General features: G+C 48.7%; 1 protein-coding gene across 2 annotated transcripts; it reads left to right on the top strand.

Annotated features, from left to right (window-relative positions):
- The first annotated feature begins 1,068 nt into the window (after positions 1-1,068).
- Positions 1,069-13,500, top strand: LOC117098385 (homeobox protein SEBOX-like). Of its 2 annotated transcripts, none has more exons than XM_033236884.1 (4): positions 1,069-1,177; positions 7,369-7,529; positions 9,585-9,690; positions 12,358-13,500. In XM_033236884.1, the coding sequence occupies exons 2-4, from the start codon at positions 7,431-7,433 to the stop codon at positions 12,612-12,614; spliced, it is 462 nt and encodes a 153-aa protein (XP_033092775.1). In that variant the 5' UTR covers positions 1,069-1,177; positions 7,369-7,430; the 3' UTR covers positions 12,615-13,500. The 2 variants fall into 2 exon arrangements, with proteins under 2 accessions (XP_033092775.1, XP_033092774.1); XM_033236883.1 differs by lacking the exon at positions 1,069-1,177 and adding an exon at positions 6,298-6,408.
- Positions 13,501-15,019: the final 1,519 nt, after the last annotated feature.

Below are 15,019 nucleotides of genomic sequence, written 5' to 3'. Positions count from 1 at the left end.
CTACCTCCTGGTTCAAGTGATTCTCCTGCCTCAGCCTCCCAAGAAACTGGATTACAGGCACCCACCACTATGCCTGGCTAATTTTTGTATTTTTAGTAGAGAAAGGGTTTCACCATGCTGGTCAGGCTGGTCTCAAATTCCTGACCTCTGACCTCAAGTGATCCAACTGCCTCAGCCTCCCAAAGTGCTGGGATTACAGGTGTGAGCCACTGTACCCGGCCACTTTGAGTTATTTGTAGAGGCCTGTCTTTGTTTCTGTCACAATTTAAACTGTAAGGTAAGGACTGTTGTTTTAAGGGAAAAAAAATGTGTAAGCTATTGTAGAAGAATTGTGGCTAGATGCAGTGGCTCACACCTATAATCCCAACACTTTGGGAGGCTGAGGCTGGCAGATCACCTGAGGTTGGGAGTTCGAGACCAGCCTGACCAACATGGAGAAACCGCATTTCTACTAAAAATGCAAAATTAGCAGGGTGTGGTGGCACATGCCTGTAATCCCAGCTACTCAGGAGGCTGAGGCAGAAGAATTGCTTGAATCCGGGAGGCAGAGGTTGCAGTGAGCCAAGATCACGCCACTGCATTCCACCCTGGGTAACAAGAGCGAGACCGTGTCTCAAAAAAAAAAAAAAAACAACAACAACGAATTGTGTAGGTGTTTTTGTTATAATGTTTAGAGACTGATGAGCCCAACTAACTATACTACTTTGGGTTTGTCAATATATAAGGAAGAAGATTATCAGCCAGAGCAGAAATTAGAAGATTTTCATGCTTGGGAATTTTAGGATCTAATGTAGAATAGAATGTTTTTGAAAAACTTGTATAAATCTTTCAACAGATGCCTTAGAGAGTGCTTTTTTTAAAAATTATTTATTTATTTATTTATTTATATCTTTATTTTTTTATTATACTTTAAGTTCTAGGGTACATGTGCATAACGTGCAGGTTTGTTACATATGTATACTTATGCCATGTTGGTGTGCTGCACCCATCAACTCGTCAGCACCCATCAATTCATCATTTATATCATGTATAACTCCCCAATGCACTCCCTCCCTCCTCCCCCCTCCCGAGAGCGCTTTTCTTTCTGGATACATGATTGAACCTTAGACCAATTCACTTTAGGAGAGAAAGCCTCTGACATTGCCACTGGAAGGCCTTGAATGTCAGCACCCTGCAGGTCAGGAGAAGGAAGTTGGGATAATGTGGCGTGTAAGTGGGTGGAGAAGGAGAATTTATAGTGGGAGTGGATTGCACCTTTTGCTTTAGGTCTGCTTTTTGTTTTTTAATTGTGTTAAGTGATTTTTGTTTTTTCTTTTGTACTTTTTCAGTAGAGATGCCATATTGGACAGGCTGGTTTCGAACTCCTGACCTCAAGCGATCCGTCTGCCTAGGCCTCCCAAAATGCTGGGATTACTGTTGTGAGCCACTGTGCCTGGCCTGGATTTTTTTTTTTTTTTTTAATAGTAGTGGGGTCTCTGTATTTTGCCCAGACTGGTCTTGAACTCCTAGGCTCAAGAAATCCTCCCACCTTGGCCTCCCAAAGTACTGGGATTTCAGGCATAAGCCACCGTGCCCGACCTGTTAAGGAAATTTTTAAAGCTAGCCGTAATACTTTTTTGAGTGTTTTGCTATCTGATTTTTAAGTAAATATCAATGGGCCAAGTTTTCAGAATGAGAGCTCTCTAAAATTGTTCTAAAATGTAGTAGTCTTTTAAATGTAAAGAGTATATATTTTGGCCATTGACAATTAGGATCTTGGTGCTTTATTCTTTTTTTTTTTTGAGACAGAGTCTTGCTCTGTCACCCAGGCTGGAGTGCAGTGGCACAATCTCAGCTCACTGCAACCTCTGCCTCCCAGGTTCAAGCATTTCTTGTGCCTTAGCCTCCAAGTGGCTGGGATTACAGGCATGCGCCACCACACCCGGCTAATTTTTGTATTTTTAGTAAAGATGGTGGTTTCACCATTTTGGTTAGGCTGGGTCTCAAACTCCTGGCCTCAAATGATTCACCCACCTTGGCCTCCCAAGTGCTGGGATTATAGGCACAAGCCACCATGCTTGGCCTATTGGTGATTTTTTTTTTTTTTTTTTTTTTTAGACGGAGCCTTGCTCTGTTTCCCAGGCTGGAGTGTAGTGGCGCCATCTCAGCAACCTCTGCCTCCCGGGTTCAAGCGATTCTCCTGCCTTAGCCTCCCAAGTAGCTGGGACTACAGGCACCTGCCAGCACACCTGGCTAATTTTTGCATTTTTAGTAGACAGAGTTTCACCATGTTGGTCAGGCTGGTCTTGAACTCCTGACCTCAGGTGATCCTCCCGCCTCTGCCTCCGAACGTGCTGGGATTACAGGTGTGAGCAACTATGCCCAGCCGAGGTTTGGGCTTCTAATGATCCCATCAACCAAGTATGAACATAGTCCCTGATGGGTAATTTTTTGCCCCCTTTCCTCCCACCTTTTGGAGTCCCCAGTGTTTATTGTTCCCATCTTTGTGTCCGTGTGAACCCAAGATTGAACCATGAAGAAACCCAAAACCTGAACAGGTCAATAACAAGACACAAATCAATGCTGTAATAAAAAGTCTACCAGCAAAGAAAAAGCCAGGACCTAATGGCTTCACTGCTGACTTTTACCAAAAATTTAAAGAACTAATACCAATCCTACTCAAACTATTTTGAAAAAATGGAGGAGGAAGTAATACCTCCAAACTCATTCTATGAGGCCAGTATTATCTTGATATCAAAACCAGACAAACACAATAATAATAATAAACAATTACAGGCTAATATCCCTGATGAACTTTGATACAAAAATTCTCAACAGGCCGGGCACGGTGGCAATTTTTAGTAGAGATGGGGTTTCACCGTGTTATCTAGGATGGTCTTGATCTTCTGACCTCGTGATCCGCTTGCCTCGGCCTCCCAAAGTGCTGGGATTACAGGTGTGAGCCACCGCGCCCAGCTTCCTTTTGGTATTTAAATCTTCCAGCTCAGTACAGACCTTGGTGGGAATAATTTCTTTTTCTTTCTTTTCTTTTCTTTTTTTTTTTTTTTTTTTGAGGCGGAGTCTCGCTCTGTCGCCCGGACTGGAGTGCAGTGGCCGGATCTCAGCTCACTGCAAGCTCCGCCTCCTGGGTTTACGCCATTCTCCTGCCTCAGCCTCCCGAGTAGCTGGGACTACAGGCGCCCGCCACCTCGCCCGGCTAGTTTTTGTATTTTTAGTAGAGACAGGGTTTCACTGTGTTAGCCATGATGGTCTCGATCTCCTGACCTCGTGATCCGCCCATCTCGGCCTCCCAAAGTGCTGGGATTACAGGCTTGAGTCACCGCGCCCGGCCTCTTTCTTTTCTTTTCTAAGGCAATTCCCGAATACCTTATTAAGATGCCCAAAAACATTTCATTTGCAAATTAATCTAGCTAGAACCAAAACAAAACTTTACAGTAGCTTGAAAGAGACCACTTGTGGTCATTAAAATGTGATTGTAGGCCGGGCGCGGTGGCTCAAGCCTGTAATCCCAGCACTTTGGGAGGCCGAGACGGGCGGATCACGAGGTCAGGAGATCAAGACCATCCTGGCTAACATGGTGAAACCCCATCTCTACTAAAAATACAAAATAGCCGGGCGAAGCGGCGGGCGCCTGTAGTCCCAGCTACTCGGGAGGCTGAGGCAGGAGAATGGCATAAACCCGGGAGGCGGAGCTTGCAGTGAGCTGAGATCCGCCACTGCACTCCAGCCTGGGCGACAGAGCGAGACTCTGTCTCAAAAAAAACAAAAAAACAAAAAAAAAAAATAAAATGTGATTGTAAGGCCGGGCGTGGTAGTTCACACCTGTAATCCCAGGACTTTGGGAGGCTAAAGCAGATGGATCACCTAAGTTCGGGAGTTCAAGACCAGCCTGACCAACATGAGAAAGCCCGTCTCTACTAAAAATACAAAATTAGCAGGGCGTGGTGGCACGCGCCTATAATCCTAGCTACTAGGGAGGCTGAGGGAGGAGAATCGCTTGAATCCGGGAGGCGGAGGTTGCAGTGAGCTGAGATCACACCATTGCACTCCAGCCTGGGCAACAAGAACAAAACTCCATCTCAAAAAAAAAAATAAAGTGATTGTAAATAATGTCCCACCCTGCCAGTCTCAGAGTGAGTTAAAACTGGTAGATATGCAGATTGCCAGCTGGGCCTCTGTTCACTTCTTCCTTTCCTGCTGCCTGTGGCTCAAGGCAGTTTTCAGGGCACTGTCCTATTTTGAGACAGAGTCTTGCTCTGTCACCCAGGCTGGGTACAGTGGTGTGATTTCAGCTCTCTGCAACTTCTGCCTCCTGGGTTCAAGTGATTCTCCTGACTCAGCCCCCCAGACAGCTGGGATTACAGGTGCCCACCACTATGTCTGGCTAATTTTATTTATTTATTTATTTATTTTGAGACAGAGTCTTGCTCTGTCACCCACAAGCTGGATTGCAGTGGCATGATCTCGGCTCACCGAGAACCTCCGCCTATGGAGTTCAAGCGATTCTCCTGCCTTAGCCTCCCCTGTAGCTGGGATTATAGTCATTCACCACCATACCCAGCTAATTTTTGTATTTTTAGTAGAGATGGGGTTTCACCATGTCAGCCAGGCTGGTCTTGAACTCCTGACCTCAAGTGATCCACCCGCCTTGGCCTCCCAAAGTGCTGGGATTACAGGCGTGAGCCAGGGTGCCAGGCCAATTACTGTATTTTTAGTAGAGATGGAGGTTTCACCATGTTGGCCAGGCTGGTCTCAAACTCCTGGCCTAAAGTGATCTGCCTGCCTCGGCCTCCCAAAGTGCTGGGATTAGAGGTGTGAGCCACCGTGCCTGGCCAGCATTGTCCTATTTACTTCGGTTTACATGCTACTAGGAAACCCTGGAACTTGATCAGTCCATCCAAATTCAAGAGAAACAGGCTCTGATATGGCACGAATCTGAATCTTGACTCACCACCATCTGTGTGCTAGGTGGGCACAACGGTGGGCACAACGGTAGCTGCTTTGTAAGACCTCGTCTCATGATGAAAACATCACGTGGGGTACATGGTAATAATGAGGACTCAGATGAGGAAACGGAGCAGTGGAGAGTTCCATGTAACCGAGTTACGCTGAAGCTCAACTTTCCTCCAGGGCATGTTCTCTGGAGTCTGCAGCACCCAACCAGGACAGGAGGAACACATTTGGGATGCAAAGATGTTTCCTTTTCCATCTGTAAATAATTCATGTATGGACATGCCCTTCAAAACAACACTCTCTGATGACTAATGATGTTCAGATTGGTTCTACACTACTCTGGGGTCATCCTTGGCAACCTTACATAATGTTTCTCGAAGCCCTGATTTAGGCGTGCTCATCTCAACAATTCTGCAAGGCCAGGGGAGCAGATGAAGAAAAATCTCTGTGCTCTCAAGGGAAGCTAGAAAAGTGTTCCTTGACCGCTCTTGGGAACATCCCTTCCCAGAGAACGACAGTATTAAGGGAGGCGGACCTTGCAAAGTGATAACAAGGGGCTTACCTGGGTGGGTCCCTTAGAGCATTTTAACAAGCCTCTCGGGAGGTGATCTGTTTCCACTGACGCTCCCAGTGGACAGCGAGCTCGGCTCATGGCTTCAGACAGTGAGTTCTTTCTGAGGGTCAGGAGGGCTTTCTTTCTGGAAGTGGGAGAAGCTGGGGAACTGGATCGAAGCCTCTCTTTTGGTGACATATCGTGGACTATCAGCGGCAGGTCCTGCCTGATGTGGCTAGCTTAAAGTTTACTGTCTGACATGACATTCAGTGCTGAGGCTTAAAAAGGGGAAGGCTCAGGAGTTCAAGACCAGCCTGGGCAAATAGTGAGATGATTTCTCTACAAAAGCTTTTCTTTTTTTTTTTGTTTGAGACGGAGTCTTGCGCTGTCGCCCACGCTGCAGTGCAGTGGCACAATCTCGGCTCACTGCAAGCTCCGCCTCCTGGGTTCACGCCATTCTCCTGCCTCAGCCTCCCTAGTAGCTGGGACTACAGGTGCCCACCACCACGCCTGGCTAAATTTTTGTACTTTTAGTAGAGACGGGGTTTCACCATGTTAGCCAGGATGGTCTCGATCTCCTGACCTCGTGAGCCACTGCGCCCGGCCTCTACAAAAGTTTTTTTTTTTTTTAATTAGCCAGGTGTGGTGTGCATCTCTAATCCCAGCTACTCGGGAGGCTGAGGTGGGAGGATCGCTTGAGCCCAGAAGGTCAAGGCTGCAATTACCTGTGATCATGCCACTGCACTCTAGCCTGGGCGATAGAGTGGGACCCTGTCTTGATTAAAAACAAACAAACAGAAAACAATAAAAAAGGAAGGCTTAAAAAATAAAGGCTGAGAAATCAAGCCAAACCCTTAAAGCCACCTTTGATGAGTTCAAAAAGTGGAAGACATCCATGCGTGGTACAGTTCTTTTTCAAAATGGAAAGTGTAGAAAAGCGGAAAATTTCCCTTTTGCAGGGCGGGGCGGCACCCCTGGGAGCTCTGGATTTGGGCAGAGGCGCTTTCTCCTCTGCTACGAAAGGGAGGTCGTTCAGGGGAAGGCAGCCTTAGCTTCTTTGCTTGGGTTGTGTTCCATTCCTCTGAGTGAATTCTATTTTGAGCTGAGTCACCGGTTAATACTGAGTTCAAGTTTGATGGACTCAGGGGGCCCAAGGCTCAAATTGAGGGCTGGAGCTTTCCCAGGTCGTAAGGGAAAATACAAAGTAATGCATAACAATATCTCGATTTTAAAATGGTTTTTCTCCCATTAAACACAAAAATTTACTTATGCTTTGTTTTCTGGCATCTCTTAATATTTGTATATTTTGGGTCTTGGCAAAGGACAAAAGTAACTTATGGGCAAACAGTGCTTGTTAGGAGGAGCCCTGTAAGAGCCTATCTCACTCACATCAGTATCTGGACATGTGTCTAAACGTTGTAGCTATATTTTACGTTTCAAATGCTCCCAAACTGTTTGGGGTGCTCTGACTTTTCTGGTATTCATAAGACATGCAGGTGGAGCCCCCGAGTTGGAGCTGAAGGGAGTCTGAGCGCAGGCTGAGTCCATTTCACGGGATTCTGCAAAGGGGCCCAGGGGCAGCATTTTGGGGTGGATGCCAAGTCCATCATATTTGGACTCACTATTGACTTGTGACTCGGCTCAAAATAGAATTCACTCAGAGGAATACAACACAACCCACATGGCAGGGGAGAGTGGGGAGGTCCCTACCAAGTGGCCTAAGCTTCGTGCAGGACAGCAGACCCCTTCCTTTGGGGAGGCTGCGGGCCCTCTGCTGAGCTGGGATGGGAGGTAAAGTCTTGGATCTCACAGCTCAGCCAGCGGTCCTCTGAGTGTTCCTTCTCTTGCCTCACACTGTGTAGCTGTCCCAGAACCTGAGCGAGGCCGGAGGCGTAGGAGGACCAAGTTTGACAAATACCAATACATGATTCTTATAGAGGCCTTCCAAACAGACCCCTATCCTGGAATTACTGTCAGAGAAGAACTGGCCAGAAAAACACAGATTCCCGAGCCACAAATCCAGGTAAAGTATAAATGTAGCTATTTCGGTCTCTCTAACTGGGAAGGGGGGGCATATATTGTACATCTGTTTTTCCACAGGCTTAAAAACCATTTTTGAGTTAATTTTCTCAATATCCCTGTGAGGTCAGTATTATCCGCATTCACTGGATTGGGAAAATAAAGATAAGCCAGGTTTAGTAATTTAGGTTACAACTCTGGAAAGGGGTGGTGTCTAAATTGGTTTATGTGGGTTATAGCTGTCAAATAGTTACCATATTACAAATTAAAGCTGCCCAACTGGGCTGGGTGCAGTGGCTTGTGCGTGTAATCCCAGCAGTTTGGGAGGTGAAGGTGAATGGATCACTTGAGCCCAAAAGTTTGAGACCAGCTTGGGCAACATGGTGAAACCTTATCTTTACAAAAAAAAAACACCAAAAGTTATCTGAGTGTGGTGGCATGCACCTGTGGTCCCAGCTACTCAGGAGGCTGAAGTGGGAGGATCACCTGAGCCCAAGAGGTTGAGGCTGCAGTGAGCTGTGATTTTGGTACTATACTCCAGCCTGGGTGACACGGGGAGATCCCCAAAAAAGAAAAAAAAAAAGAAATAGCGAAAAAACAAAAATAGTGTAAAACTGAAAAGTTTTCACTAATACACTAAAAAAAAAAAAAAAAAAAACCTGTTACATCATAACCTAAGTAACATTTTTTTCAAGAAACTCAACTATATCGTCAAAGCCAGAACATGTAGCAAGAGGAATGGCATCAGAAGACTAGGGAATAGAAAATTCTCAGATGTTGTGAATTTTATCCTTGCCCCACCTCATGCAGCCTCTGGAAAAATCCACTCAGAGAATAGGGAGTGAAAAGGCAGAGGCAAATCACTGAGTGTGATACAGACACAGTTGTAGCCTCACAGGAACCCCTGGAAGGAGGGGGATCCCTGATGCTCCCAGGGCTCGCATGGGATTTGGTCCTCTGGGTCTCAGCCTTGAGGCACATTGTAGTCATTCAGGGCACCGAGTCTGTATCCCAGGAGGTCTGAGGTGATGAGTCTGGTACAGCCTGGGAATTTTCATCTCCCTGTCCCCAGGTGATTGACGCATGTAGTCAGGTTTGACAGTGGCTGCCCAAAATGAACTCTCTGAGTCCCTGAGAGTGGAGGCTGAGAACGCACAGGTTACTTGAGAAGCTCGCCAGGTGATTCTGATGTGTAGCTAGGACTGGACCAAAGGTTTTCAACCCTAGGCTCCATCAGTGCCCCGCCCCAAAGCACTGGAATCAGAATCCTTGGGAGCCTGGCCCAGGCATGTCTAAGCGTTTCAGCTCCACATGACTCCAGCACGCAGACCTCAGGCCCTACACCTGGGGCTCTTGGCTGTGACTGCTCGTTGTCATCAACTGGAAAGCGTTACTGTGGACTAAACTGTACAATGCGTGTCCAATTTACTAGTCTAGGCCTCAAACCCTGGGCCCAGGGAGTTCTGAGCTTCCCCCAGGCGGTTCTCAGGTGCAGCAGAGTTGAGTCATCCACAGCTGCCTCACAGGGACAGGGGGTGACCTGTCTCACCCCGTCTTCTCTGCCTGCTGTTGTGACACCCCCTCCTCCAGCCATCAGCCCCCATCTCCCTAGTCATTTGAGAGCTTCTCCCAGGCAGCTATTGTTTCTTTTCCCTTTTTTCTTCCTTCTTGCCTTGGAGAGGTGCTTGATAAAGATGGTGCAATACGTCAGGACCTAACCAAGTAAGAATGAACATCCGCTGAGGATTTGCTATGTGCAAGGTGCTCTGTGAAGAATTTTATTTTAAAAATCTATATAACCCCAGAGATATTTAAACCAACACAACCTAGAGGGGAAAGGTTTGACCAGAGAATCAAGAACATGGTAGAGCCGGGTGAGGGTGGGGACGGGGTAGGGTTTTTTAATGTTGGAATTAGTAGCTAGAGTAATTTCCATAGCTTCTTTCCTGTGGATCTCTCCTGTTCCAACTTTACAAAGTGTTTGCTAGGAGACAGAAAAGTTGAGCTAGCCCTACGGGTTGGAAGCAAAGAGGATGACAGCCTTATCTGCTGGCCTTAGGAAAATGCAGCTGTGCGGGAGGGAGTCTTCAGCCCACCAGATCTTTATCACAGCACCCACAGACTTTCCACTCCTTGTGTCCTGGAAGCCCAAACACCCCTACTAGGCAGGTGCAATTTCATGACCACTTTACAGACAAAAAACTGGCCTCAAAAGTTCAGTAAATGGTTTGGGGTTATGGCTGGCTCTTGCTTGTATTTCCTGGAACTGAAATGGGAAACCCCAAAATTCTGCAGCTTAGATGTGACACTGCATGTCTCTTCAGGGGGCACTTGGGAGACACAGGTAATTTGACCCCGAGAGTCTGGCAGTTTGCTGCACAGGAAGATGGCTCTGTGCTTGCAGAGGCCCTTTTAAAAAATTTAAATAGCCAGACATGGTAGCTCATGCCTGTAATCCCAGCACTTTGGGAGTGGGTGGATCACCTGAGGTCACGAGTTTGAGACCAGCCTGCCAAAATGGTGAAACCCCGTCTTTACTAAAAAATAAAAAAAAATTAGCTGAGCTTGGTGGCGGGCGCCTGTAATCCCAGCTACTCGAGAGGCTATGGCAGGAGAATCCTTTGAATCCAGAGGCAGAGGTTGCGGTGAGCCGAGATCGCACCACTGCACTTCAGCCTGGGCAACAAGAGCCAAGACTTCGTCTCAAAAAAAAAAAAAAAAAAAAAAGAAAGAAAGAAAGAAAAAAATTAAATAAAAAATTTTCTTTCTTTCCAAATCCTTAAAAGTTCCTAAAGCAAAGACCCTGAGGGAGGAAGGCAGGCTGGGTTTGGTGAGACGCCAGCAGCTGGGCCGGCTGGGGCTGGGTGTGTCCAGAGGTTACTGGAATGCCAGGCTGAGAATTGTTGGGTCTTTGTCTTGTAATCAGCAGGTGAGTTGTTTGTGTTGTCACTGCACTGCTCAGTCTGAGGCCTTCGGAGCTGCCTGGAGGCTGGGACAGGGAAGAGGCTGCCCTTGTGCTCCTGGGGGCCTGGCTGAGCCCTCCCAGGACTCATGACTCAGCTTTTTGAGTGATTTTGATGCCCTGCCCCGAAATTCAGGAGGAGAAGGGGCTGACTGTTTTGGGAAAGGAGACGTGTGTTTTGCACACAGGATATATTTGCCTGAGATGGAATCAAAGAAGGAACCCACAGGGACTGAAACTGAACTAAAGCTGGGTGCAGTGGTTCACGCCTGTAATCCCAAGCAGGCAGATCACCTGAGGTCAGGAGTTCAAGATCAGCCTGGCCAACATGGTGAAACCTTATGTCTACTAAAAATACAAAAATTAGCCAGGCATGGTGGTACATGTCTGTAATCCCAGCTACTTGGAAGGCTGAGACAGGAGAATCTCTTGAATCCAGGAGGTCGAGGTAGCAGTGAGCTGAGATGGTGCCACTGCACTCCAGGGCAATAGAGTAAGACAACCAATGTCCCAGAAAAAAAAAAAAAAAGGAAAGAAAGAAAAGAAACTGAACTAAGATATTTGTAGTGGCAAGAGGCATTTACTCAGAGGGGTGTCTGTTTTATGCATTGCTGTTGTGGACATGAGACCACCCCCATGAGATCAGGCAAAAGCTGTTTTTCTTTTGTTTTTTGAGACAGTGTCTTGCTCTGTGGCCCAGGCTGAAGTGCAGTAGACCAATCTTGGCTCACTGCAACCTCACCCTCCCAGGCTCAAGCAATTCTCCTGCCTTAGTCTCCTGGGTAGCTGAGATTACAGGCACCCGCCACCATGCCCAGCTCATTTTTGTATTTTCAGTAGAGATAAGTTTATCCCCGTGTTGACAGGGCTGGTCTTGAACTCCTGATCTCAAATGACCCACCTGTTTTGGCCTCCCAAAGTGCTGGGATTACAGACATGAGCCACCCTGCAGGGCTGCAAAAGCTGTTTATTCAGATCTTGCTACTGCAAGGGAGTCCGCCACTGCTGGCGTTTGCAGAGATTCCCAGCAGGTCTAGGAGCGGGAAGCTTCATCGTGGGACAAGGGAAGTCCCAGGAAGGCTCTGAGGGAGTCTGTGGGTCTGGGGGAGCTGGGGTGGCCGACTAGACTGGGTAGTTCTATGGGATTGGTAGGGCAGCACATTTGGCTTTCCTTGGTTGGTTCTGGGTTGGAAGGAAGCGAAGAGGATGTGTAAGTAAAAAGCAGGGGAGAGCAGTTCCGCGCGGAGGCTGCAGAGGTATGGGTCCAGGTCCTGGTGTTGCAGGTGGCCAGGCCCACGTGGTTAATTTGTATAGTCAGGCCCTCGACTTCTTCCCGGGGCTGGGCAGGACACAGTATGTTTTTAATAACGTCTTTGATAATAATGAATGTATATGTTTAAAAGGGAGGCAGTTACACGATGAATAACAATGTTTTAAGAAGGCAAAGATCCTCACGGCTTTAAAAACAAAAACAAAATCTGTCTGATAGAACAGAAGAGGTGTTTTTGAGAGAGGACAGGGATAGCAAGGGATAAACTGCATTTGGCAGGTAGAGAAGCGGTCCGAGGAAGGTGTCGGCACACAGGACACTCAGAAGGGCTGGGGCGCAGGGCAGCCGTGCGGCCGCAAGGTGGGGCTTTGGGGAGAGTTGGCTGGAAGGAAGGTGGGCCACACAGGGAGAGGTTTGAATCAGCCTAGCCCAGGAGTTTGCTCCTGCTCTAGGCTCCAGGCGTTGTTTTATTTGGTAGGTGTTTAACCCCAGTCACATGCTACTTGGTGATAATTATGGGAATGGGCTTGATTAGAAAATGCCTTTTTTCCCTCTCTCTCCTTCCCTCCCCATCTCCGTCTCTCCTTCGTGCCCTCCCAGGTTTGGTTTCAGAACCGGAGAGCTCGTACACCGAAGAGAAGCCAGAGGAGGCCCAGCGTGGAGGCAGCCTGGGCGCAGGCCCCGATCCTAGGCCCCGGTCAGTCCGGTGTGCTGGCCCCCGACTACTCCTGCCAGCAGGGCTTCCCAGGGGTCCCAAGCAACGTGGGCAGCTTCTCTTGGGAATCGGAGGTCGCTTCGGGCCAAACTCTCCTCTGGGGGCACGCTGGTGTCCCGGGCGCAAATGCGGCCCCCGCTGACCTGGAGATGGCAGTCAGCGCGCCGGGCCAGCCTTACGCAGACGTCCCTTGCTCTCTGCTCTCGGGCTCAGCACTGCTTCCAGGTCCCACTTGCCACCAGCCCTTCCCGCACCTGGAAGCTGACAGTGCTGGGCAAGTTCGTCCCGGGGCACCCGGCTTGCTCTCCGCGCACCGGGCCTGGGTCCTGCGGGAGCCGGGGCCGCGCCTTCCGGCCGCGGAGCAGCAGCCGAGGTGGGACTGGGAGCCAGGGGAGGCGCCTGGGTGCGCGGGGACCTGGGACGAACCCTCTCCGTCCCCGCCCCAGCAGCTCTGGCCCCACCCCGCGTCTCAGGCTCTTTCCTGGCCGCAGCCACAGCCACAGCCTTCGCAGGGTCCCGCTGAGCAACAGGAGCAGGTTCATTCTCTTCCTCCTGAATCCAACCCGCGCGGGAGGCCCCAGCATCCCCGCCCCAGCGGCGGCTGTGGGATCTGCACCTCTGGGGGCTGCACAGCAAACCCCTGGAAATGACCTCTCAGTGTCGGGCGATGGGAGACAGATGAACTAAGCTAGGGCTCATCGTGAGAGTTCACATTATGAAAACTGAAGAGGACTATCACGATTTATATAACTTTGTCATAGAAAGGCTTCCAGACATACTTTTCAGGGAAATGAAGCTGTTAGGGCAGAAGGGCCTCGGAGTGCATGGGACCTAGGGGTTTTCCTTAGATAGGATAAGAAAGGATTGACTTTATAAATTCGTGTGTCCTTCCATTTACTAACCGTGTAAACATGGAGCACTTACAATGTACAAGGTCCACTAGAGAGAAGGGGCACGGCAGGGTGAGGACAACTTTGTAGAAATGTATTATTTTGTAATCAGTAAAGAGCAATGATTTCTACTCGCCATTTCTGTGTCCCGCTGATGCTCCCTCTCCTCTGCCTCCTGGTGACTTCTCCCGGCCTGGCGTTTGTGCTGCTCCCTGATCCATCCTTGCTTCTCCAGCTTTCACCAACCTTCTTTTCCCTGCGTCCAGCCAAACGGAGTTCTTTCTGGAAGTTGAGCCTGTCCCTGCCGCTGGGCAAACAGTTTTCTGAAACAGTCCCCTCCCTGCCACTCACCTTTCGGGGCCTAACAGTAATCTCCACAGTAAAATTTAAGGGTGGGTCTGAGTAGAGAGAAAGAAATGCATTTCTTCTGTCTAAGGGTTCACAGGGTCTAGCAAATAGTGTTTCTGCCCCGTGCAACATTTGTCAGTCATGCTGAAAGAGAGGGAGACGGAAAGAGAGAAGGGGGATGGAGGAAGGGGAGAACGCCAGCACAAAGGTGATTCACCTGACAGGGAGGGCAGACAGTGCTCCCTCCTGGTCCAGGAAATAAAGACCCCTTTCATTTTTCAGGAGACTACACCTTTGGGGTTACTGAATAAGGATCTGGTGTAAGTCAGAGATGAAATTAGGGAGACAAGTGACCTGACACAGTCTAAAACCAGAAGCCAAGCTCAGTGCTGCTTGTCCACAGAAATGCTTGTCACTACCATATTTTTTGTTTTGTTTTGTCTTGTTTTTGAGGCAAAGTCTCGTTCTTGTAACCCAGGCTGGAATGCAATTGGAATGCAATGACACGATCTCGGCTCACTGCAACCTCCGCCTGCCAGGTTCAAGCAATTCTCCTGCCTTAACCTCCCAAGTAGCTGGGATTACGGGCGTGTGCCACCACACCCGGTTAATTTTTGTATTTTTAGTAGAGACAGGGTTTCATCATGTTGGCCAGGCTGGTCTCAAACTTCTGACCTCAGGTGATCCACCTGCCTCAATCTCACAAAGTGCTGGGATTACAGGCATGAGCCACTGCACCCAGCCTGTTTTTTTGTTGTTGTTGTTTGGTTTTTTTTTGTTGTTGTTGTTTTGAGACAAGTCTCTCTGTGTCGCCCAGGCTGGAGTGCAGTGGCATGATCTCGGCTCACTGCAACCTCTGCCTCCCGATTTCAAGCGATTATCCTGCCTCAGCCTCCCGAGTAGCTGGGATTACAGGCACGTGCCACCACGCCAGGCTAATTTTTGTATTTTTAGTAGAGACGGGGTTTAGCCATATTGGCCAGGCTGATCTCAAACTCAAGTGATCCTCCTGCCTCTGCCTCCCAAAGTGCTGGGATTACAGGCGTGAGTCACCATACTCCCATGTTTCATCCTCAGGTTACTTATCAACCTGGGAAGTTAGGAAAGAGCTGACACATTCGGGCATTGAGCACGTAACTGACATGTAATTGTACATGTAATCCATCTGTCCTCCCCATTTGTCTGATGCAGGGATTGGTCGGTGGGGTGGGGCTCCTGGCTGTCAGGCTCTGGCCACACAGCCTGAAGTCCAACACTGGACCCACATCAGTGCTGCAGGCTCTGATGCCAAAGGGCTCATGTGTTCATC

Source organism: Trachypithecus francoisi, unplaced genomic scaffold (genome assembly GCF_009764315.1).
Source record: "Trachypithecus francoisi isolate TF-2019V2 unplaced genomic scaffold, Tfra_2.0 Lachesis_group16, whole genome shotgun sequence".
Taxonomy (NCBI): Eukaryota; Metazoa; Chordata; class Mammalia; order Primates; family Cercopithecidae; genus Trachypithecus; species Trachypithecus francoisi.
This window is presented reverse-complemented; position numbering and strand designations above follow the sequence as displayed.